This window comes from Zootoca vivipara, chromosome 12 (genome assembly GCF_963506605.1).
Source record: "Zootoca vivipara chromosome 12, rZooViv1.1, whole genome shotgun sequence".
NCBI lineage: Eukaryota > Metazoa > Chordata > Lepidosauria > Squamata > Lacertidae > Zootoca > Zootoca vivipara.
Genome location: NC_083287.1, coordinates 2,125,962 through 2,151,836, shown reverse-complemented (window position 1 = coordinate 2,151,836; position 25,875 = coordinate 2,125,962). Strand labels below are relative to the sequence as shown.

The 25,875-nt window shown below is 43.1% G+C and overlaps 1 protein-coding gene across 1 annotated transcript in view; it reads left to right on the top strand.

Moving 5' to 3' along the window:
- The window catches only part of CNTNAP2 (contactin associated protein 2), an 869,542-nt gene that overhangs the window by 425,596 nt on the left and 418,071 nt on the right, over positions 1 to 25,875 (top strand). The window contains exon 4 of the mRNA XM_035101355.2: positions 1,665 to 1,812. Within this exon, the coding sequence (XP_034957246.2) occupies positions 1,665 to 1,812 (148 nt within the window). The remainder of the gene's footprint in view (positions 1 to 1,664; positions 1,813 to 25,875) is intronic.

Below are 25,875 nucleotides of genomic sequence, written 5' to 3'. Positions count from 1 at the left end.
ACCTGGTGATAACAGAATAGATGATGTAAGGAGGGAGCTGCAGCCCAAGATAGGAAAACACGTATCTCAATATAGGGAACGCCTAGCCAATTTGTTTTCTCCCGCTCTGGAGGGTAGCACTTGAACCAATGGCTTCAAGTTACAAGAAAGGAGATTCTGACTAAACAACAGGAAGAACTTTCAGACAGAGCTGTTTGGCTGTGGAACTGACTCCCTCAGTTCAAAACTCTGTTTTATTGAAGGTTTTTAAGCAGAGGTTGGGTGGCCACCTGTCCTGCTTGCTTTAATTGAGATTCCTGCATCACAGGGGGTTGGACTAGGTGGCCCTTGAGGTCTCCATCATTTTATGATTATATAAAAACTGCAGGTGGGTGACCATAATGCATAATGAATGCTGTTCTGCCTCAGAAATTCCCTAATTTTTTTTACTTCTTTTTAAAATGCACATTATGCATTTAAAATTTCTTTTTTTTAAAATGCACATTTTGAAGAAAGCTAGACTAGACTAGACTTTTATTTGGCTATTTTTCTGAGTGTATGGAGGTTTCTTTTTCTTAGATGAAGGGAGTTTGCACCTCTTCCACCCCCCCATTTTGAAAGAGGGGTGCACTATGTGATTCTACTGAACATATATCTTAAGTATCATGGCTTAAACATCTCAGTGGAAAATTATGACCTTTTTGAAACTTCCAGAATTGGGACAAACTGTTAGTTGAATCAATCTGTGTTGCAAACTTGCATGAAAATGCATTTGGAGCAGGAGACATTGAATTCAGTTCACATTTAAAGATGAACATTCCTAATTCAAATTTTCCAAAAACAATGTGAGAACTGGAGCACAGACATATTTTTGAAATTTACAGTTCTCTGAATTTCACAATGTTGTTCTCCAGCCAAGTAATGTATACAAGAGCATATAACCTGGACTACAGATACAATATTACAAAAAAAACAACCACCATTCAACAATGCATTATATTTGTCTCCATCAGAACCTGCTTCGTAATCCAAATTCAGAAAATGGGTGGGAGTGGCCACCTGTCAGTCACCTATTGTCACAGATAATGTCAGTGGATTTGACATCATTTTAGCAAAGTGCTGCTAAAAGGAAGCCCCTTCTCCACTTCATTTCAGCAGCTGTTTCACAGCAATGAAATGGCTGAGGAAACAAAAGGGACCAAGCAGGAGCATCAGCTGTCACGGTGTGTGTGAGAGGACATGTGTGGTCCTGCTCAGTTCCTGCTTTGTGCAATGCTCCCAATAACAAGCTGCTTTGGAAACGGCTCCCGTGGGCTTTGGCCAACCCCCCTCTACCCTTTTAGCCAAGCCCCTGCATGGCATCAGGTGTGGGGTGGGGTGACTTACCCCAAAAGCAGCCTTGTGGGCCAAATAAGGAAGGCTGGTGGGCCAAGATTTCCATGCTAGGAAAATGGCTGTCCTAGAACTTCTTATCATTCTGGAATGCACAGAATGGAGCGCAACTTCTAGGTTTGTTCTTCCAGGTTGGATAGTGTGGCAGAAGCAGCACAGTGTGGCAGTGAACCAAGCAGGTTGCTTTCTGTGGGGATCACATTTCCCACTGGATTACTCAATCTTGTGAAAGTGGTCTATAGATACTAAATAGCCCTGGTACTAAAAGGATTTTGTGTTGTTTCCCCCCCTAGGCATTTCCTGGAAATCTAAATTCTGACAGTGTGGTCCGGCATGATTTACAGCATCCAGTTATTGCCCGCTATGTACGGATACTTCCTCTGGACTGGAGTGGAGAGGGTCAAATTGGACTGAGGATTGAAGTCTATGGTTGTCCTTACTGTAAGTTCTTTTAACTTGTGCTATGTTGTTTTATTTCTGCTTTCCTGAAGCTTTCCTGGAGCTTTCTTGTGTAGCCTAGTATAATCCAAGCAAGTGCATGCAGGATTTTGGGTTGAGTGTAGTTACATTGCATATGTAATATATGCAAACTATAGCATATCTAATAAGAGACCTGAGGTAGCATAGTGCCTCAGCTATGAGCTAAGAAGTTCCTGAATCAAGTATTGACTTCTTCTCTGATATAACAGTGGCCTTGGGGCCAAGGCAGTATATGATATCTCAGCCTCAACCCTCCTTTTGCATTGTGGGGGAAATTGTGCTGAACTACCTAACAGAGTTTAGCTGGCCAATATGTAGGAGGTCCCCTTCGTCCACCAACAGAGGACTCTAGATACAACACAACTTGTCATATTGTGGAAACCTGGACAAACTGCTTTAATCTTAACTGTGGTTAGTTGAAGCAAGTGATCTTGAAATTAAGGTGCCTGATAGTTTTGTTCCATCCACCTGTGGAGCAAACTGATTCATACTCTATAGAACATAACACAGCAGTCAGATATCACACTTCTCTGAATTTTGCAATGCATTTTATTTGCACAAAAACCAGCTAAAATGCATGAATTATAACTTAAAATAAGGCAGAAGATGTATTTCAATGCAATTTTTGTATGTTTAAAATAATACCACTGCTTTATGTGGAAACAGGCTGCAAGAGATCAACGACATAAGCAGACAGCTACATCCCTACTTCAGGCTATAGTTTATGAAGCTGGCTTGTTCTAATTTGTTTGCTGTTAAACCAGTTGCATAATGAATCCTGAAAATGGGCTAAATAGAAATTAGAGAAAGTGTGACTCCCTCTTCCAGTGATGTCAAACGGTTTTATTATGTTGGCACATAATCAGAAAGCATAACCCATTCTGGTAAAGTCAATTTTGCCTATAAGTACTGAGGTTGCAGTTGGAAGGTGTCCAATCCTCGAAGGTGGAGGGGAAGTAATGGCAGTTCAGTGTTAGGGACAGATCTGGTAAAGATCCAGAGACTCCATACAGGAAAATGGAAGAAAGGAGGAGTTAGTCAACTCTACCCCATGATTAATTAGAACCACCTAGAGATTATTGCTCCAGGGCCTTCCCCACCTGCTGGATGAATTTATTAGCAGGTGAAATGTTTGAACTGGAACACTGTAAGAGTGCTGGATAATATATATATCTGTATGGAAATATGTATTTCAACATTGATTGGAACACATTTTTCATGCATTTGGGTCCATTCTTTGAGCCGAGGACCATGTCACAACATCTGGAAAAGTGCAAAATCTGAAGGAATTACACCCCTGCTCTATATATTAGTCCGGAAGGTATGAAGTAGGTATACATTCACTTAAAAATGTGGACCAAACAGATTTCTCTTCCATCGTTTTCTGAAGACACATAAAGTTGCTGCAAAACAGGACTCTCTTTAGTTAATATAAATCATAGGTTTCCCTTCATGCTGTAGCAGGCTATTTTTCAAAGCAGGGATTCATTTAAATTACAGCAAAACCCAGCTTTGTGTCACGACATTCTCTTTCCTGGCTTCTTTTTACCTTTTCAACTACTGTAAATAATACTTCTAGTTAGTCATCATGGAAAAGGAGAAGAGGTTTCTGAAAGTGTGGCCTTTAAAGCAAGTCTTTGGAAAATGAAGTCTCCCTGGTGTCCTTTCATTCAGCTGTGGCAAGTAGATGTGGAGAATTGTAGCCTAATTCATTCTGCATAGCCTTTTCAAGCTCTTTGCTTGAGTGAATGTCCATAAAGGCTTTGCTTGGCATTCTGCCACCTTCTCATTTCTTCAGCAGTGACCAATCAGTTTGTCCACAGTGACTTGGTCGCCTGGGAAATCAGGGATTGTTCTTTCTGAAAGGAAAAGTTCACCAGATTTAAGGTTCTGAGTTTTGGTTCTGTGTCACTGGTTTTAAGCCTAAGGGGCCACCTCTGTTTCACTGATGTCTAGAGTAAGATGTGAATTGCCAACCTTGGCAATTATGCTTCAGCCGTCATTCATGTCATTCTTTGCTATTTCATGACCACGTCAGCAGGGAGTGACAGGATGTCAGTGGAAGGAATCTTGCATGATTCCTCCGTGTGTCAGAGGTTTTCCTTCAGGCCCCCGTCAGCAGTTAGCTTTCTTTTCTTTTCTTTCTTACTTTGGTCCCATCTGTACTATATGTTTTCAGCCATATCATACCACTTTAAACAGTCATGTCTCTCCCCCCCCCCCAAGAATCCTGGGAGCTTCATTTTGTTAAGGGTGCTGAGAGATGTTAGGAGACACCTATCGATAGAGGTCTCCAAAGAACTCTCAGCACCTTTACACTTCCTAGGATGCTTTGGGGGAAGCCATGACAGCTAAAGTGGCATCATAGTGCTTTAAAGGTATGGGGAAGATGTGTCATTTTGTCTCCTGTCTTCCCATCAAATGGTCCAAAGAGGCAGCTATGTTAGTCTGTTGTGGCACAAACAACAAACAGAATTGACTATGGGAAAGGATTTTCATGGATGAAAGACCAGGTCATCTGATGTGTGAAGTATTAGCCTAAATTGGCAGGATGCACCTGGAAGAAGAAGAAGAAACTTTTTTTGAGGCCACAGGTCTACAAAGACTCTAGCACCATGCAATTGTTCTGCCTCCATGCTCTGAAGAGAGTTGGACAACTGGGCAACACTCCTGGGCATCATGGGAGATTAAAAGGCAACTAGTCTTAGCAACCCCTTCATGGATCAATGCCTTGTCGTGGCGAAGGGGCTTGAATAACTCAGAGAAGCTATGAGCTATGCCATGCAGGGCCACCCAAGATGGACAGGTCATAGTGGAGAGTTTTGACTAAACGTGATCCACCTGGAGAAGGAACTGGCAAGCCACTCCAGTATCCCTGCCAAGAAAACTCCATGGACAAAGACAACAGGCATATAAAAGTTATGACGCTGGAAGATGAGCCCCTCAGGTCGGAAGGCGTCCAACATGCTACTGAGGAAGAGCGGAGGACAAGTACAAGTAGATTCAGAGCTGATGAAGCGGCTGGGCCAAAGCCGAAAGGACGCTCAGTTGTGGATATGCCTGGAAGCGAAAGGAAAGTCCGATGCTGTAAAGAAAAATATTGCATAGGAACCTGGAATGTAAGAACCATGAATAGAGGTAAGCTGGATGTGGTCAAAAATGAGATGACAAGAATAAATATCGACATCCTGGGCATCAGTGAACTAAAATGGAAGGGAATGGGTGAATTCAGTTCGGGTGACTATCATATCTACTACTGTGGGCAAGAATCCTGTAGAAGAAATGGAGTGGCCCTCATAGTCAACAAAAGAGTGGCAAAAGCTGTAATGGGATGCAATCTCAAAAATGATCTCGATACGAATCCAAGGCAGACCTTTTAACATCACAGTAATCCAAGTTTATGCACCAACTACCGGTGCTGAAGAAAGTGAAATTGACCAATTCTATGAAGACCTACAACACCTTCTAGAAATGACACCAAAGAAGGATGTTCTTCTCATTACAGGGGATTGGAATGCTAAAGTAGGGAATCAAGAGATAAAAGGAACAACTGGCAAGTTTGGCCTTGGAGTTCAAAATGAAGCAGGGCAAAGGCTAATAGAGTTCTGTCAAGAGAACAAGCTGGTCATCACAAACACACTCTTCCAACAACACAAGAGACGACTCTACACATGGATATCACCAAATGGGCAGCATCGAAATCAGATTGATTATATTCTCTGCAGCCAAAGATGGAGAAGCTCTATACAATCAGCAAAAACAAGACCTGGAGCTGACTGTAACTCAGATCATCAGCTTCTTATAGCAAAATTCCAGCTTAAACTGAAGAAAGTAGGAAAAACCACTGGGCCAGTAAGATACAATCTGAATCAAATCCCTTATGAATACACAGTGGAAGTGAGGAACAGGTTTAAGGATTTAGATTTGGTGGACAGAGTGCCTGAAGAACTATGGAGGGAGGCTCGTAACATTATACAGGAGGCAGCAACGAAAACCATCCCAAGGAAAAGGAAATGCAAAAAGGCAAAATGGCTGTCCAACGAGGCCTTACAAATAGCGGAGGAGAGGAGGCAAGCAAAATGCAAGGGAGATAGGGAAAGATACAGGAAACTGAATGCAGATTTCCAAAAAACAGCAAGGAGAGATAAGAGGGTCTTCTTAAATGAGCAATGCAAAGAAATAGAGGAAAACAATAGAATGGGGAAAACCAGAGATCTGTTCAAGAAAATTGGAGATATGAAAGGAACATTTCGTACAAAGATTACCATAATCAAGGACAAAAGTGGTAAGGACCTAACAGAAGCAGAAGACATCAAGAAGAGGTGGCAAGAATACACAGAGGAATTATACCAGAAAGATATGGAGGTCTCGTACACCCCAGGTAGTGTGTTTGCTGACCTTGAGCCAGACATCTTGGAGAGTGAAGTCAAATGGGCCTTAGAAAGCACTGCTAATAACAAAGCCAGTGGAAGTGATGATATTCCAGCTGAACTATTTAAAATTTTAAAAGATGATGCTGTTAAGGTGCTACACCCAATATGCCAGCAAGTTTGGAAAACTCAGCAATGGCCAGAGGATTGGAGAAGATCAGTCTACGTCCCAATTCCAAAGAAGGGCAGTGCCAAAGAATGCTCCAACTACCGCACAATTGCGCTCATTTCACACGCTAGCAAGGTCATGCTTAAAATTCTACAAGGCAGGCTTAGGCAGTATGTGGACCGAGAACTCCCAGAAGTGCAAGCTGGATTTCGAAAGGGCAGAGGAACCAGAGACCAAATAGCAAACATGCGCTGGATTATGGAGAAAGCTAGAGAGTTCCAGAAAAACGTCTACTTCTGCTTCATTGACTATGCAAAAGCCTTTGACTGTGTCGACCACAGCAAACTATGGCAAGTTCTTAAAGAAATGGGAGTGCCTGATCACCTCATCTGTCTCCTGAGAAATCTCTATGTGGGACAAGAAGCTACAGTTAGAACTGGATATGGAACAACTGATTGGTTCAAAATTGGGAAAGGAGTACGACAAGGTTGTATATTGTCTCCCTGCTTATTTAACTTATATGCAGAATTCATCATGCGAAAGGCTGGACTAGATGAATCCCAAGCAGGAATTAAGATTGCCGGAAGAAATATCAACAACCTCAGATATGCAGATGACACAACCTTGATGGCAGAAAGTGAGGAGGAATTAAAGAACCTTTTAATGAGGGTGAAAGAGGAGAGCGCAAAATATGGTCTGAAGCTCAACATCAAAAAAACCAAGATCATGGCCACTGGTCCCATCACCTCCTGGCAAATAGAAGGGGAAGAAATGGAGGCAGTGAGAGATTTTACTTTCTTGGGCTCCTTGATCACTGCAGATGGTGACAGCAGTCACGAAATTAAAAGACGCCTGCTTCTTGGGAGAAAAGCAATGACAAACCTAGACAGCATCTTAAAAAGCAGAGACATCACCTTGCCGACGAAGGTCCGTATAGTTAAAGCTATGGTTTTCCCAGTAGTGATGTATGGAAGTGAGAGCTGGACCATAAAGAAGGCTGATCGCCGAAGAATTGATGCTTTTGAATTATGGTGCTGGAGGAGACTCTTGAGAGTCCCATGGACTGCTAGAAGATCAAACCTATCAATTCTTAAGGAAATCAGCCCTGAGTGCTCCCTGGAAGGACAGATCGTGAAGCTGAGGCTCCAATACTTTGGCCACCTCATGAGAAGAGAAGAATCCTTGGAAAAGACCCTGATGTTGGGAAAGATTGAGGGCACTAGGAGAAGGGGACGACAGAGGACAAGATGGTTGGACAGTGTTCTCGAAGCTACGAACATGAGTTTGACCAAACTACGGGAGGCAGTGCAAGACAGGAGTGCCTGGCGTGCTATGGTCCATGGGGTCACGAAGAGTCGGACACGACTAAACGACTAAACAACAAACAACAAGTCTTAGCAACTCAGTGCTGCTGGCAGCGTTGCTCACGGTCTCTCTGCCTCCTGCTGCCAGGAAGGCTCACGGGAACCACCTGCAGAGAGGCTTGTGAAGGTGCCTGGAATAGGGCCATCTTCAAAGGCACCTTGAGGAGCCTCTTTGCAGGTGGTCTCCCGTGTGCCTTCCTGGCAGCAGAAGGCAGAGAGACCGTGAGCAAAGCTTCCAGCAGCACTGAGTTGCTAAGACTAGTGTGCATGTGCAGAAGAAGAGGTTTGATTACCGGTATTTGTTTTCCAGCTGTGGGAAAGTCAACCAGTTGCAAAGGATTTATTGAACATAGTGACATTCAAAATCAGCTTCTGCTGGACCCGTATAGCTTATTCCAAATGGTTGATGAGACACAATTTTAAATTCCTTACCATCCCACCATAGATAATTGTTCAGGGAAGACAACCACTTCCAAGTAAACTGACTCAGTGCTACCCTTTTATTGACTGCTGAGTTAAAAGAGCCAAGCGGAACCTTGGGAGTTGTACATCTCCCCCTGGTTTATTACTGCAATGTTTCTCTTGCTGACCTCGTCATTCTTTGTTCTGTGCTGTGAGCTCTCTTCCATTAAAGCCTCTCCCGTGACCTCTCATTTTCTGCCCCAAGTGAGCAGTTCTTTGATTCCATTGCTTCCTCTTTCAGCTTTCTAATTACTGCAGTGTCAAGTAGCATCCTGCCTTGCAGATTGTCAGCTGAGTTGAAGGGACTCAACGTCCCCTTTGCACAATAGGGAAATTAATGCAAAGCCTTTGGGGAGTAGAGCCAAGGCCTTTCTTTGACACCATGGACTTAATTCCTTGTGGTGACAGAAGGCTTTTGATGTGAGGCACCTGAATTGTCTGGCTTTGATCTGAAAACATTCCACACAATTTAGTGCCTTTTGAAAGTAAGGCCCAGTGTATTACTTCAGTGAAATGTTATCACAGCCTTTAAACTGACGCATACAATTCATTGGTTGGGTGAATCAGATCTTAATCAGAACTAAGATGCTATTGTACAGCTATGAAAAACACAGTTTCAGATTGTTTTGTGGGGTGGGGTGGGGGGCTCATATCACAACACCAGATATGAACTAGCTAATGCAAGAGAGCAATTTCATATGTTGTACTTCTGCCTCTGAGCAGCAATCTTAAATGTCTTCAATTAGAGTTTCTCAATTGCACGAAGGTGCTCATTATGAAAATTAAGATTTTGAAAAGGTTAATGCTTTCAAAAACATTAAGATGTTTTGTGGTTATGTAGTTTCTGTTTTTCAGATATTAGAAGTCTGGCACTTAATTCTAATTTTAAGACATTATCTTGATGGTGATTTTTACAGCATTGTCCTAAACTTGTTATTCATTCCCTTGGATTATATTTATTTGGAAATTTGGATTTATCAGCCTTCCCCAATCAAAACACACATCAATGGTGGAATTATCCCACCTAATCATAACTAGCAGTTCAAAAGCACATCAAACTGCAAGTAGATAAAAAGGTACCGCTAGGTGGGAAGATAAATGGCATTTCTGTGCACTGCTCTGGTTTGCCACAAGTGGCTTAGTCAAGCTGGCCACATGACCCAGAAGCTGTCTGCGGACAAATGTCGGCTTCCTTGGCCAGTAAAGCGAGATGAGTGCCACAACCCCAGAGTCATCCGCAACTGGACCTAACGGTCAGGGGTCCCTTTACCTTTAATCATAGCTTAAGAGAGATGGAAGGGGCCCCAGAAGCCATCTAGTTCACACACCCCATCTGTAGTGCAGGATCCCTGGTGATTGGCTGCCCAGCTTCTGCTTAAATGCTTCCAACAAATGTGAGCTCACCACCTCCTGAGGGGTCAAACATCTTGACCATTAAGAGGTTTCTCTAACGTTTAGCAAAATTATTTCTCCCTGCAAGTTCTGCAGAGCAACAGCAAAGTCAACTAAGCACATAAGAAGAAAGAAGACCAGAACTCCCACCTCCCACTCTATAAACACAGAGGGACGGGAGAGAGGCCTCAATCTTAAAGCACATACAGCTTGGTATGGAGGAGGCCCTGGCATTTGGGTCCCAAGTCATGTAATAAGAACCAGGGTTCTGAATTGGATCCAAATCAGAAGGCTGCCAAGGGAGTTTTTGCTTTTTTAAAGATTAGGATAATATACGTCAAAATGGACGTCAAAATTCTGGTAGCCGTATTCCATAGCAAATGAATCCCCTGCGGCACCTTTGAGGGCAGGACCATGCATAACTCCTTGGGGTGATCCAAGTGGGAGGCTCCCAGGCATGGATTATCATGGCCAAACTAGCTCTGCCAGAAATGGCTGCACCTCTGAAGCATCTGAAACTGGTGAAAGGCTCTCTATGTCACTCAGGCTGTGTGGGTTTCAGCTGACTAAGAGTCCCCCCCCCCGCTGCATACCTGCTTTTTCAAGGGGATTGCAACCCTGTTCAATATATAGTATAACTAGGCACATTGATAGCTGTTTTGGAATTCTAAATAGAACCTTGATTTTATTGTTTTTAATACCTGTCTGCTTTTAACAGCATAGAAATAAGGTCACTTCTTATTTCCATCAGTGAAATAAGTCTCTTTGACACTGAATATGCTGTAGATATTCTAAGTGAATTTAAGTGATTGATCTTCTGTCATAATGCAGGCATTAAATATGGTCTGTGAATAAACCTAACTCATGGTTTTATCACATTTTGCTGCTGAAGTTTATCAGCTTCAGTCAGCACATATTCCAGGTTATCTTGCCCTAGAGAAAGCCTAACTGCTTTTTCATGTATATTGCATTATATTTATGTTAGTGTATAAGCAGGCTACTATTTTTGTTACACTAATTGCTCAAACCATTTCAGAATTTATCTCAGAATCCTTCTTTTAGATAGAAATGCCAGTAACATCCATAAGGATTTGTGTCCCAAACAGCTTTGCAAATACTGTATTCTCAACCAGCAGTAGACCTGAAGAAGTGTGCATGCACACGAAAGCTCATACCAATGACAAACTTAGTTGGTCTCTAACTACGGCAGACCAACATGGCTACCAACCTGTAACTAATACAGAGAGAGAGAGAGGGAGAGATGGCAGAATTGTTTGGTGTATTACCATAATCACAAAAGCCAATTAAATATGATGTGAATCCATGATATACGCAACAATTATTTGGATTGGGGGAAAAGATCCCCAGGTGGGGGTACATAAGCACATCTAGAGCCCCAATTACACAACACATCATGCAGGCAATGAAGGCCTGGCACCTGTGCTTCACTGCATGTAGAAATGCACATAGAGAAGTGGAAATGGCACTCACTCAGAGTCGCCGTGTGGGCGGGGCTGGGGGGGGCCATCGCCCTGAGGCATTTTTTTTTGAGGAGGTGCAACCGGGCGTCCCCCTGACAGGCTCCCTCATGGAAGCCTGAGCCACAGGGAGGAAAGCCATGCTGGGGCCTGGCCTTTGGGGCTGGGGCAGAGATGGTGCCTTCTTCACCTCATGGCCAGGGAAGGGACATCCATACATTTATACAGTGGAACTTCGGTTTATGAACACATCGGTTTACGAATTTTCAGTTTATGAACGCCGAGGACCCATCTGGAACGGATTATTTCACTTTCCATTACTTTCAATGGGAAAGTTCGCTTCAGTTTATGAACAGACTTCCGGAACCAATTACACCCATGCTTCAGGTTAAGTACGCTTCAGGTTGAGTACTCTGCGGACCCGTCTGGAACGGATTAAGCCACTTTCCATTACTTTCAATGGGAAAGTTCGCTTCAGTTTATGAACGCTTCAGTTTATGAACAGTCTTCCGGAACCAATTGTGTTCATAAACCGAGGTACCACTGTAATGGCTTTAAGAAGTATTAAGAGTAGCTTGTTGCCATAGTTAACTTTGTATGGTTGACTTCAAGAGAACACTTAACATACTATGCTTCAGAAAAGTTTTATGTCTTGAAACAACATGTATCAAAGGAGGTGTAACTTCCTGTGTAGCATGTGGAGAAACTTACCACCTCTCCACCATGGTTGCAATGTCCAAAGGCATCCCCATTTGTCACCCTTCGCTGTGAGAGATTCTCTTCCTCTGATCTCGTGTTCAGTGGAATTCAAGCATGGAAGAGACATCCTCAGCTACAAGGCCACTTCCGTTACTTTATCCTTGACCTATCTGACCTTAACAGCTGGCCTCAACCTGGTTCAGACTGCACTGATTTATTCTTTGTAAATACAAATGAGGGTTAGTCGTGATCTAAAGGATCATGTCAGGACAAAAATAAAATAAAAAATTCCTTCCAGTAGCACCTTAGAGACCAACTAAGTTTGTCATTGGTGTGAGCTTTCTAGCACCTTAGAGACCAACTAAGTTTGTCATTGGTATGAGCTCATACCAATGACAAACTTAGTTGGTCTCTAAAGTGCTACTGGAAGGAATTTTTTTGTTTTGTTTCAACTACGTCAGACCAACACAGCTACCAACCTGTAACATGTCAGGACCAGTCAGTCCTCGAGATTTTTATTCAACGCTTTCCTTGGGGAGAAAGGGAATAGAAAGGCTAACATATGTTTCTTTGTACCAGATCCCGTGTTAACACACATTCCCAATCATACATGCACTTTTTTTATTTCCAGACCCTTCACTAGATTCTCTTTCTAAGCCAGCTTTCAAGTCATAATTCAAATGAACATTTTTACTGATAGGGGGTAGTTTTTTGTTTTTGTTTTTTAGTTTCCTTTAATAATTTATAATAGTTTCAAAGTTAATTAAATAAAGGAGGCTTGGCTGGTCTACATCCTAGAGATAAACTAGTGCTATTAAGTGATGTTTGGCAGGGCCATATTTTCTTTTCCTCTGAACTCACTTGTCTGTGAAGATTTCTTGATCCCATGGTAGATAACAATCCTTTTTAGAACTTCTGGAAGTTCATTCCAAGGTCATTTATGTCCTCAGATATAATAGTGATATGTACCTCTATCATAAATACACCACGTAATTACTTCTGTTGGAGCTTTCAACAGTTGCAGCTGAGCAGGTCTGCCACCTCCCTGGAAGTCTGTAAAGTCTGTAAAGGTTCTTTTTCTTAAGGGGAGGAGTTACCTGGAGCAAAGGTGAGCATTCTAAAGAAGGGAAAGGGAGCATAGCTGCCAAGTTATCCCTTTTTTTAAGGGATTTTCCCTTATGCTGAATAGGCTTCCTCACGAGAAAAGGGAAAACTTGGCAGCTATGAAAGGGAGTGAATTAAATTTCTTATTAAAACATGTTTCAGGTGCTTAACTGAATTGGGAGCCTAAGGTAAGATTGATGTTGGCCGTGAGTACTCAGTGGCAAAATTCTGAGTACAAGAGGAGTGTTGTGTGCCAACATGGGGTGGAAGGCCCTAAGTTTAAGGAATGCAAATAACTGTTGATTAATTTACCAGTAGGGACAGTGCTTGCTGGAAAGTTCCTTTTGTCCTTGGTGGAGATTTTGAATGGTCTAATGGAAGAGCCATCCTGGAGATGACTGTGAGCGAAGGGGCTCAGGTACAGAGAAGGGCATATGCTTGCGGGTTGCTTAAGCGCCTGTTTGATAAAGTCACCTGTGGAGTGAGGCTTCTGGGAGACAAGGCAGTAAAGGGCATTTCTGGGATTACAGCCAGGCAGAACAGAACCACCAAAATGATGCTTTGGGGCTGGTTTTGAAATCCAAGAGCAAATGCATGGAAATCCTGTACGAGTTCCCATTTCAGATGTTATTCTAGAAATACGGGAAAAGGATGTTTGTTCTTCTTCTACCCCAGGCATCCCCAAACTTCGGCCCTCCAGATGTTTTGGACTACAATTCCCATCTTCCCTGACCACTGGTCCTGTTAGCTAGGGATCATGGAAGTTGTAGGCCAAAACATCTGGAGGGCCGCAGTTTGGGGGTGCCTGGTCTACCCCATAGTTACCAGTGCCCCAAAGTTTCACCAGCCTGCCAGCTATGCTGATAATTTATTTTTGCAGGACCCAATTATCATTTATAAGACTCCAAATAAATATCAGCATTACCTCTAGCATCTTGAGAATAAGAAAATAATAAGATTTTCAGCAATAAGACAAAATTTATAAGCAATAGGTTCACTTAATAAGCATTTCAGAGCGATCAATAAGCATTTTAGAAAGATCAATATATCTTGAGAAATAATACATAAATTATATGGTTTAATCTTACCTCATCATCCTGGTTGGAGGTTTGTGTTCTGGTGTTTGAGAGAACGCATAGATTTTCTTCTGTCTCAGTTGGATGGAAGGCTGAGTTCCTCAAAGAGTGAAATATTGTCTTTATTGATGGGGGAGGATGTATTATCAGGAGAGTTAAGATTTTTTCACACATTAATTTTTTCATGAATGGTTAAAATCAAAGACATGATTGAAACAATTCTTGCAAAAATGTGCCTGATTACAATTTAAATGGTTACAATTTAATTGACAGATAAATAGAATGAGGACTTGCAGTTGCCTCTGGTTAGGGAACAACGTGAATACTCAATGTGTTAAAAAAACCTTTCTACCCCCCCCCCATTCGCCACCATCTGTGAGAAAAGAAATTAAGTTTAAAAGTTATGAAAAGGGACAGAAAATTTCAGTGACATTCTCATGAGTTACAGAGGGGCGGGGGGGGGGGTTGGGGGGGTTGGGGGTTGGTGCTTCTTTTACTTCTGAGATGACCAAGAGGTGTTTGGAGGTGTCATTCCTTCCACTCTGCAAATCATCTCACCAGAGGTCCTCACTCTGCAGCCCTCCTGAGTGGCAATGTTTCAAGTAAAGTCCAGGGGAACTCTTCCCATGTGACTTTTTTCAGACCAGGGAGCGCAGGCAGCCAGGGAAACTGCAAAATGCCAGAGAAATGTTTACTGGGGGGACACACACACACGGAGCCATTGGTCACGTCACAGTGATAAGGTAAACTCAAAGCCCTGCCAGCACCACAATTCTTCGAAAATGTCCCAAGAATGAAGCAGAAAATTGGAAGCCTCTTTCACCAGGGACAAAGGAAATGGAGAACCAATTCTGGCACAGCACTAACTAGAAGATTCTTCCATGGCTGGTAGCTCTTCCTGGGCTACCCAGCAAGGAAACCCATAGGCTTTTCTGCATTGCCATGCTAGATGGCAAGGTCTAGTCAACCGCAGCCCGGCAGATACCACCAAGTTCACAAGCAGCATAGCCTGAAGGTGACAGCCATCCCTTCTGTCCTGTACACAAAATGTTGTATTTGCTCTTCTTATGGGAGCTCCCCCCTCCAGCCCAGGTTTGTATTGCTACCTACCTGGTGGTTCATGATGTGCTTCCTGCTTTCTTGTGGCAGGATCCATGCCACTCTGACTACATTGGAATAAGAAAGTAGGGTGGGTGCAGTGCCCAGGAAGTTCCATACTGATACAGCCATTCAAGAACTACCTGCATGGTAAAATTCTGTGTCCAGGTTAATTCTGTTGTCCAGGGTGGCTGTCTACCAGCTCCATCTGGTACGCAGGCTGAAACCCTACCTGCCCGCAGACTGTCTCACTGGAGTGGTGCATGCTCTAGTTATCTCCCGCTTGGACTACTGCAATGCGCTCTACCTTTGAAGGTGACCCAGAAACTGCAATTAATCCAGAATGCAGCAGCTAGACTGGTGACTGGGAGCGGCCGCCGAGACCACATAACACCGGTCCTAAGAGACCTACATTGGCTCCCAGTACATTTCCGAGCACAATTCAAAGTGTTGGTGCTGACCTTTAAAGCCCTAAACGGCCTCGGTCTTGTATACCTGAAGGAGCGTCTCCACCCCCATCATTCAGCCCAGACACTGAGATCCAGCACCAAGGCCTTCTGGCGGTTCCCTCACTGCGAGAAGCAAAGCTACAGGGAACCAGGCAGAGGGCCTTCTCGGTAGTGGCGCCCGCCCTGTGGAACGCCCTTCCATCAGAGGTCATGGAGATTAACAACTACCTGACATTTAGAAAACACCTAAAGGCAGCCCTGTTTAGGGAAGCTTTTAATCTGTGATATTTTAATGTATTTTTATATTTGTTGGAAGCCGCCCAGAGTGGCCGGGTATAAATAAATAAATAAATAAATAATAAAATGGTTGTGCGCTATCTAGGCAGTCCCCTTATAGTTTGGGTTCTTTGAATCAGAGGCATTTAAAGATTTCTCTCCATTTGCAATTCACGTGACCCTTGATGCTTGTGACAGCTTCAGGCAGATGGGGTGACTTCCACACAAGGAAGTTCAGGATCAGGCAGGTGTTTGGCATGATACAACAAAGCCACCATGAATTATCGTTTCCATCCTCCCTTTTTCATGTTAATAACAAAAATGGTACCGACGCTTTCAAATATGCACCATAGCCTTCCAGATGAAATGGCAATGTAAGTCTTGTTACTTGCTTATATAGTATCCCTGGAGGGCAAAGTCTTTCAGAATTTACATTGCTTCGTGGATCTGTAAGATGGCAGCATACTCAATCACTCAATAAGCAGAAATCCCCAATAAAACATTTCTCAGCAATGCACTACAATCTTGTTTTGTTTGAATTAGTGTAGGCATACATAACTTATAAAAATGTGTGTGCCAAACCTTTGTTTATTTTGCAGAAGATAGAAAATAAAATTATATCTCCAGAACCACCATGTTGTACAATTCTTCTTGGACTGTATTACTTCTTTCTGTATATTACAGATTCTTATCTTCAAATCATCCTGGGGGTGGGTGGGTCCCTCTGTGTATAGGAAGCTAGTCTGTTAGGCAAAGGGATTCCAGCTTCACCTTTCCCCAGATTTGCCATTTTGTTTTTATAGAATCATAGAATTGTAGAGATGGAAGGGACCCAAGGGTCATCTAGTCCAACCCCCTGTGCCTCCTGTTTTGCATGTAAGATGGTGTTCCCCCCCCCAAAAAAAAATGATTCAAAGGACAGAAACTGAGGGTGCCCAATGATGTTTTAATACTTTTATTATTTTATTTTGCAGTTTGTAGGAGTATTTTTGTTGTTCTGTTTGTATTTCCGTCTAAAACAGAGCAAGCCAATGAGATCTTGTTCATATCTGACAGAGGTGCTGAATTTATTTTAGATATTTGCATTATGACCTAGGTGCAGTCACCCCCCCCCCTTGTCTTTACATGCTTTTGAGAAGCCCAAAATGAACGTTTCAAGTCAAAACGGAAGCCGGCCAGCATGTGTGAATCTACACTTTTTAAAGATCTATGACTCCACCTAGTTCCTAGCCACAATTGGTCAAGCTACAGGATGGGGCCAATTCCTTCAATCCCTCTCCCATGTAGCCAGTGTGTGTGTAGTGGTTAAGAGTGGTGGACTTGTAATCTGGGGAACCAGGTTCGCTTCCCCGCTCCTCCACATGCAGCTGCTGGGTGACCTTGTTAGCCGCTTTGAGACTCATTAAGGGGAGTGAAAGGCGGGATATCAAGTCCAAACTCCTCCTCCTCCTCCTCCTCCTCCTCCTCCTCCTCCTCCTCCTCCTCCTCCTCCTCTTCTTTAAGCTTTCCAGGCAGGCCTTTACCATTGCACACATCCACATTTGCGCAAGGGCCCTTCCAAGCTGCCATAGCCATTCACCAGAATCAGAGAGAACAAGGGAGGCGGGAGCGCATTTACCTGACCTGCACCAGAACCGGGGTTGACCCCCCCAAACCAGCTAGGGAGACAGCTTGCTGTAGCTTTTAGCACCTCCCGGGGCGGTGAATGTGGCCGTTGTCAAACCAGCATCTGCCCTGAGTCGTCCAGCTGTAATAACTTCATGGTGTGTTCTGGCACCCATTTTTCTTGAAAAAAAGTCCTGGGTATAGTGATTTGTCTATTGCTTCCTAGGGCATTTGCAATTGATTTAGAATTTGACCGTGACAGCTGTGTGTACTTAGACATCCATGGCTTATCTGATAAATGCACACATTGCCCGAGGTCACTGCTCATTGGCACAATTTAGTATGTGACTCTGACTTCCAGATCCCATCCTGAACTCCATTGACTCTCCTGCCTAACTGGGAGTGTACCAGTAATTATTTTCCAGGGCACAGCTAGCTCCCCTTTTCAAAAAAATAAAACACAATTCTCTTATTTGGAGAGAGAGGAGGCTTTTTTGGAGGGGAGAATAGAAAATCCATCCAATACAGGATTATGCCTGGCTTTTCAGCTTATTTTAGGAAGAGGGAGAAAACCCAGCACACTAATGTTTAAATTACCTCTGAGATTTAAGACATTTACCTTCCAGGTTTAAATCTCCAAAAGTTGTGAACATATCTCTGTTAATTCCTAAAGCCTCTTCACAGTAGACATATGGAGGATAACTGTGGGAAAATGTTTTTCAGTGTTTCTACATGAAACACCCACGAGGAAGAATGGAGCGTGATCAGGAAGAAAAGGCAGTGTTTCGTGTTTTCAAGAGAAAAATTATCAGGCTGGACTCAAATCTTTGAAACTGGTCTGAGAGATTTGATACATTTACAAGTTTTGAAGGGATATATTAAAATAAAACTTTTGTGATGGAGGTGTGAATCAATTGTGTGTTGGGGGAAAACAGGCAAAGAATACCCCCATTAGTCAGGGTTATTCATGGAAATGTTATTTTACTAGCATGTGTTTTCTTAAATAAAGGTGTACTTTCTGAAGGTCCTTTCCGTTACAAAGATCCTTCAAAGAACGTGGAGTAGCCAGAGGCAGACCGTTGAATACAAGATATTGGTGCAGATCTGCTGCCTTAAAAGCCACTTGCAGGGTCCTGGTTTTGGGAAGATTTGAAGGAATACAGAGAGATAATGATAATGATAAATTTTTATTTGAAACTGGGCTCAGAGTGGCTAACATCATATAAATAATACAACATGCATAAAAACAAGGAATCCATTGATTAAAATGCACCCCAAAATTAATTCAAATAAATTAAAGTTAAAACTGAACAAATGACAATCCTCAGGTTAAAATTCAAAGCAGTTAATACTCGCCAGGACCAACTGTTTCTACTGATTATAAGGACCTGCGAGTGGGCTTTGTGCTTGTTCCTATACAAAGAGAACATGAGTCAGGCTGAACCCAGACCAAAGGCCTGGCGGAACAGCTCCGTCTTACAAGCCTGGTCTCTTGTGAGAGAGCGTTCCACCAGGCCGAGGCCACAGCTGAAAAGGCCCTGGCTCTGGTCGAAGCCAGTCTAATCTTCCTGGGGCCCGGGATCTTCAGGGTGGAACTATGTAGATTTTATGTGAGGTTTTTCAAGCAGAGTTAATTAATGGTGCAGAGTTCTTCATTGAAGCAATGAAATCTAAGTTTAAAATAAACATCTTCATAACTTAGTTCCAAAACCATTTAAGAGATCACATGCTGAGTACAGACTCTTTTCCATACCAACACGACACTGAGTGAAACCTTACTGAACACAGCGGGAGAAAATGGCTGCTACTCATAAGGAGAATGAGTCACATGTCAGAGTGACTCAGCAGTTAGCAGTTAGGCCTGAATAACTTTAGTAGGCCCGTATGACTGTGCAGTCCCAGCACTTCCCAGCCTGCTTTGCTGCTTCTGCTCTCATGTGTCTTTGTCACATGACCATAGCTGTCAAGTTCTCCCTTTTTAAAAAGGGAAATTCTCTTATGCTGAATAGGCTTCCTCGCGAGAAAAGGGAGAACTTGACAGCTATGCACATGACAAGGTTGTGGTTAAGGAAATCATGCCCACACTTTACCAGGGGCCCAAGAACTTGTGGCTCACTAAGCCAAACGTGACCAATGGCCACCTGTGGCTTCTTACACCCACTTTGGATTGGAGTCCAGCACTGTTTTCTGTCAGGGCCTGGACTGAGGAGGAATGGTGGGGGCCACCCCCTTCTCCTGAACCTTCCCAAGAACAGGAGGACAGTATAGATTTAGAACAGTGGTTTGCAGAAGGACACAGTTCAGAGGCTGCAAAGGGGGAAAGCTGGGAAATATTGGGAGAAGAGCAGCAGGAAGAAGAAGCACCAGCTGACAGATTCCATGTCCTTGGAGAGCATTCCTGACCCCCCCCCCAGGACCAGGCAAGCATTGAGGGCAATAGAACAGAGGCAGAAAGCTCAGAGGCAGAAAGCTCAGATTAGCTGGCACAGGGATGACATAAGATAAGAGAGATGGAGCAGGTGGGGCTTTACTTGGAGAAACCATTATCTAGGGAAGACTGCATTCCTTCATCTCTCTCTGTGAATATATTGAATATATATATATATTAAAAAATGAAGGGTGGTAAGTTCAAAATCACACACACACACACACACACACTAGCTGGCCCTGCACGCGTTGCTGTGCGTTAGTATGTGAAATGGAGGGTAATAGCCCCCCTTCAGACCCCCCTGAGCCTCAGAGTCCCCCTGAGTCGAGGCGAGATACTGTGGAGAGGGCAGGTTTCATCCCTGTGTCTCCTCCCACCCTGTTCTGACCCATTACGTATCCCTGCCCCCTATTTGCCCCCCATCCCCCCCCCAGGCAGGCCCCTACCTCCACTTGGCAATGTTGGGCCTTGTTGCTGGAAAAGGCCTGTTTTCAGTTGGTTTGGTCTTCAATACCTCTGCCGGATGTATGTATGTGAGTGGTGGATCTTGTGGTGGAGGCGGGGTTTGTGGGTGTGGTGTAGATTTCACAGGAAGGGAGGGGTGTACTGTGGGAGGAAATCCACTTGAGGGCGCTGTTTTACTTTGTGGAAAAACAGGTTTCTACCTGCCCAGGTGTGAAATTTGAGGGATTTTTTTTCTAACAACGCTCGGGGAGTGGCCTGGATCGTTGTGTCAAAATTTCAGGACAATCGGTCAAGCGGTTGCGGAGAAAAGTGGAGCCCACACTTTCACGTTTTACATATGTATATGTATGTATGTATGTACCAGTGATTTTGAATATGTCTGAAGTATAAAACTGTGTTGCCTGAAACACTGAACCTCTCCTGATAGAGATTATGCTTCAGTCTTTCTGTAGATAGAACTATTTTACCCTTTAACCATCTGCAGACTGTCTAACGTGCTCTTAAGACTTTGGGATAATGGCAAGTTAAGAAATCCAACCTAGCAGCTCGTATAAAAATATACTTTCTTTATTCCACATTTTTATGTCTACTCCATTTTAGTTCTTGGGCTTGAAAACAGTAAGCTTAAATTAAATTGCAGTCCCCTGGGACAGTGAAGGCGTGGGCGGCAGGGCCCAAAAATGGTAAAATTGCTATAAACACAGGATGACAGATGTCAACAGGCTTTGGCATAGGCATTGAGTATGAATCCTGAATCAACCAACACATGTGTAGGCTGATTATTTTACAGGGTCAACCAAGGATACAGACCACCCTATTTTTTATTATTATTTTCAATTAATATTTTATTAAGATAGTTTCAGTTATAAGAAATAATGTGAAAAAAGAGAAAATGAATGAAGAGGGAACAAAAAAAGTGCAAAAATGAAAAAAATACAATTACAATGAAAAGGATATAAATTAATACATTAAATATAGTAAGTTGCATATATATGTAATATTATTGCCCTAATATGTGTATGATTATTAATAACCTACTATATTCTGTATAAACTCATTCCAAATGTCAATATATTTATCCAAACAAAATCTGTGTCTATAAGCAATCTGTTCATATGTTGCAAGTGCTATCATGTGATTGACTCATTGATTAATGAGAATCATCTTTATTCTTCCAGTTCATCAATACCAGTCTCTTGGCCACAGTTAGGGTGCGTAGAATCCACTTATGTTGTCCAATTTTCAGCTTCCATACAATAGGTATATAATTCACAAGAATATTTTACTCTGAAAATTTTAACTTTTTCTACACAGTCATATTTATACAGCCCAGTTCTTTCTCTCAAAACTTATTGAGTATAGGGCACTGTAAAAACATGTTTCAAATAGGCATTATCCTTAATACATCTCTTGCAACTGCATCCTTTTTTAATTCAAATGTAATGGAGTCCAATAAATCCTAAATATTATTTTCTGTTCTATAAGTCCTAATTTAAGACCCATTGATACCATTGCTACAGAAGCTTTAAAAAAATCCCCCTGACTAGGTAGTCAAAGTCTGCACATCAAACTTATTTATTAGTAACAAATATCTATAGAAGGTGATCGCTGGTTCCTTAGTTTCAAAAGTCTTGTCCAATTGTTCCAGTATCTCAAGTGTCTCAGAAGCTGAAAAGGCTGCTGGTCCAAACAGGGCTGTTACCAGATTCTGTGACTGCAGATATTGCCATTGGGCTGCATCTGATAGATGATATTGATCTCTTAGAACAGTATAAGTATAGAATTAATATTCCTCATCTATCAATTGTTCCAAAGTCAATACACTTGCTTCCACCTAATTTTTCCATATTACCATCTTTTTTCCAATTTGTAAGATAGGATTTGCCTACAAAATCAGTTTTGCATGTGAAAATGGATCAATTTTGTTTTTATTGGAGAATAGTTTCCATCTCTTTCTAATTGACTTAATTGTTTGAAGAGTCTGCTGCAGGAGACAAGGTAAGCAGCCATTAGTTACACATTATCAAGGAATCCATATAAGAGTTCCCCAAGGATGCAAAAATATATTCTATTTTTATAACAGGAGGATTCCCCCCTGAATGATTTGTTCAACAGTTTGTTCGTCTTTTTAAACTGGGGAGTTATTCTAGACTTACTAACCAGTTAAGCATGGCTGGGGTCTACACGTACCCTCCTGGCAGCAAAAGTCGTCTTCCAATTACAGAGGGGTTGTCTCTGACATGCCAGAATAGTGTTATATGAGAAAACTGAGATCTGGGTTTTTAGATACTATAGTCTGCAAGGCACAAAATGTAGCCTATAAAGTCCAAATAGACCGCAGCCACAATAGATAAAAAGGTCACAATAGAGCACAGCAGGAAATGCTTCTAATGGCTTACTCTGCACACATTGAACAGTCTACCTGTTCATTGAGATGATCCTTAGACTCCCTGCTCCAGATTACTTTTCCATCTGAAGCATGGCGGTGGATGGGGATCCACAAGAGAGAGTTTCAGCAGTGGCATCAAAGGTGTGGGACTCTATTCCACAGCAATTTCCTTTCCTTTACTGCTGGATTTTAGATGACTGTTAGCTTTGGTTTAGCAACCTGATGGCGGAAAGAGACAGAGCCTGGGTTGGACAAGGTTCCATGTTGTTTAAGGTTAAGTACCCATAAAAAGTCCCATGGAGGGAAACAATACTGGTGCGAGAGGTCTGCTCACCTTTCCCGGTGGGCGGGGTTGCGGCTGGGCAGCCGGCACTCGACAGTGATCTGGCCGGGGGAGTGGGGAGTTGATGGCCCATTCTGTGTTGTCCCAGCCATTTTGCCAGCACTGGGTGGAGCCACGCCCAGTGTGGCCACACTGAACAATCAGCGCTGGGAGGGGATGTGGCTGCGGGAGATTTAACTGTGGTGACCAGACGGGACCTTCTCTCTCACCTTTTGCACTGGTTCTCCCAACCCACCCACCCTTTTTTCATGCTTTGCTCTGATATGACCTTGTTAAGGACAACTGTTGGCGGCCGTATTGTTGTGGCCTGGTAGGAAGCAACAAGAGAATCAGCCATTTTAGATCTGGTCCTAACCAATAGTGATGACCTAGTTAGTGGGGTAGAAGTGGCAGGAGTGATGGGAGTGATCATGCTCTTCTGGAGTTTACTATACAGCGGAAAGGAGCAACCAAGCATACTAAGACTCAAATCCTAGACTTTAAGAAAGCCGACTTCAGAAAACTTAGGGAAACGCTGGGTGAGATCCCATGGACAGAAATACTAAAAGGGAAGGGAGTTCATGATGGTTGGGAGTTTGTTAAAAGGGAGATATTAAAAGCACAACTTCAGGCAATACCAATGAGTTGGGAAACATGGAAGGTGCCTAAAGAAGCCAGGCTGGCTATCTAAAGAACTTTTAACTGAGTTAAGATTTAAAAGGGATATGTACCAAAAATGGGAAAAGGGGGAAATCACCAGAGAGGAATTCAAACAAATAGCCAGCATGTGTAGAGACAAAGTCAGAAAAGCTAAAGCACAGAATGAACTCAGGCTTGCTAGAGAGGTTAAAAGCAACAAAAAGGGCTTTTATGGGTATGTCCGTAGCAAAAGGAAGAACAAGGAAACAGTGGGGTCAGTTAGAGGAGAAGATGGTGAAATGCAAACAGGGGACAGAGAAAGGGCAGAACTCCTCAATACCTTCTTTGCCTCAGTCTTCTCCAAAAAAAGAAAACAATGCCCGACCTGAAGAATATGGAGCAGATGATTCAGCAGGGGAAACACAGCCCAGAACAAGTAAGGAGGTAGTACAAGAATACTTGGCTAGTTTAGATGTATTCAAGTCTCCAGGGCCAGATGAACTACATCCAAGAGTATTAAAAGAAACTGGCAGAGGTGATTTCAGAACCACTGGCAGTTGTCTTTGAGAATTCCTGGAGAACAGGCGAAGTTCCAGCAGATTGTAGGAGAGCAAATGTTGTCCCTATATTCAAAAGGGGGGGAAGGGAGGACCCAATTACCGCCCAGTCAGCCTGACATCAATACCAGGAAAGATTCTAGAACAGATCATTAAGCAAATGGTCTGTGAGCACCTAGAAAGGAACGCTGTGATCACCAAAAGTCAGCATGGGTTTCTGAAAAATAAGCCATGTCAGACTAATCATTTTTTGACAGAATTACGAGCCTGGTAGATGAAGGGAACACGGTGGATGTAGCCTATCTTGATTTCAGCAAGGCTATGATTCTATGAATTTTCCCCACTTGGCAAATTGGCACCAGCAATTTGGTTTTCACCTACCTGGTAGCAATTGTCACAACTTTGTGAGGTTAGGCATTGGGTAAGCCTTTGTTTGGATGGAGGGGAGGTTGTAGCTTCTGCCTGCCCCTCCTCAATTAAGGGGACTGGGTGGCGTTGTGGTCTAAACCACTGAGCCTCTTGTGCTTGCTGATCAGAAGGTTGGCAGTTCAAATCCGTTGCTCTGTCCCAGCCTCTGCCAACCTAGCAGTTCGGAAGCAGTAAGGGTATCCTGTTAAAGGGATATGGGGTGTGTGGATTCTGTCTGATGCCCAGACAGAATTCATGTCACAACCCCAACGTGGACCCCTCAGGGTGCCCCTATTTGATGTATAAGGGTAAACCCTATTGGTGGTTTACCCTTAGATGGCCTCCCTGCAGGCGGGCGGGAGTCGTGATATAGCCTGGCTTTGCCCAATGCCTAAGCCTAACTGCTCACATCTGTAACCAATAAAGCTTTGGCCTATTTGAACCAATAAATTAAATACTCGTGTCCGTCACGGGGGCCTTGGCACACGACAAACCAAATGGTGCCAGTTCTCTTCCCACCCTTCTTAACATTTAAGGACTACAGCAACCACTGCCCCATTTTATTTTATTTCTAGAAGTTAAATGCCACCTTGCAGCACCCTTGCAGAACCACAGTTTGTGTGGATCACAGCCTCAATGCAGGGAATATCTACATAGCTGCTTCAGCTTGTAAAAACCTAGCAACTTGAACAGGGTTGCTCTGACTGTGCAAACCTCAAGGCGCTCAGCCAGGCCTCCCAAGTGAACTGGTCCTGAAACATGAGAATGGGATATAAGGAAGGAAGATTTCCATCTGCTCACCATATAACAGTCTCAAAATTGAAGCTGCATGTGGTCAGGAAGACTTTTGAGAGAGAGGTTTTTCCTTGCCGTCCCTCTTTTTGATGGTTATTCAAGTGGTTTGTAGTTTTAAAGGTGAAAGGGACCAGCAGTTGCATAGCTTGTGGTTAGTAGAGGAATGTGAAATTGTTAAGGTGTAACTGCAGGGTGCCTATAGCTTTCTTTTCAAGTAAATGCTACAAGGGCCACTGCACCAAATGTGTTTGCTTAAGAGGTTAAACATTCCCTTTCAACATGCAGTTGGAAGATCTCCCTTTAGGGCTTAATTCAAAGTGTGCTGAAGCCTGTGGATGGATTCCTATTGACTTCAATTGACTTTAGATCAGCCCCCGGATGCTAAACTACGACTGCTGCATGACTCAAAGGGAATGGTAATTCAGTGGCTGTGGGGGTGCCATAATGAGGAAGCCAGCTGTGAGAGGATGCAAGCAAGG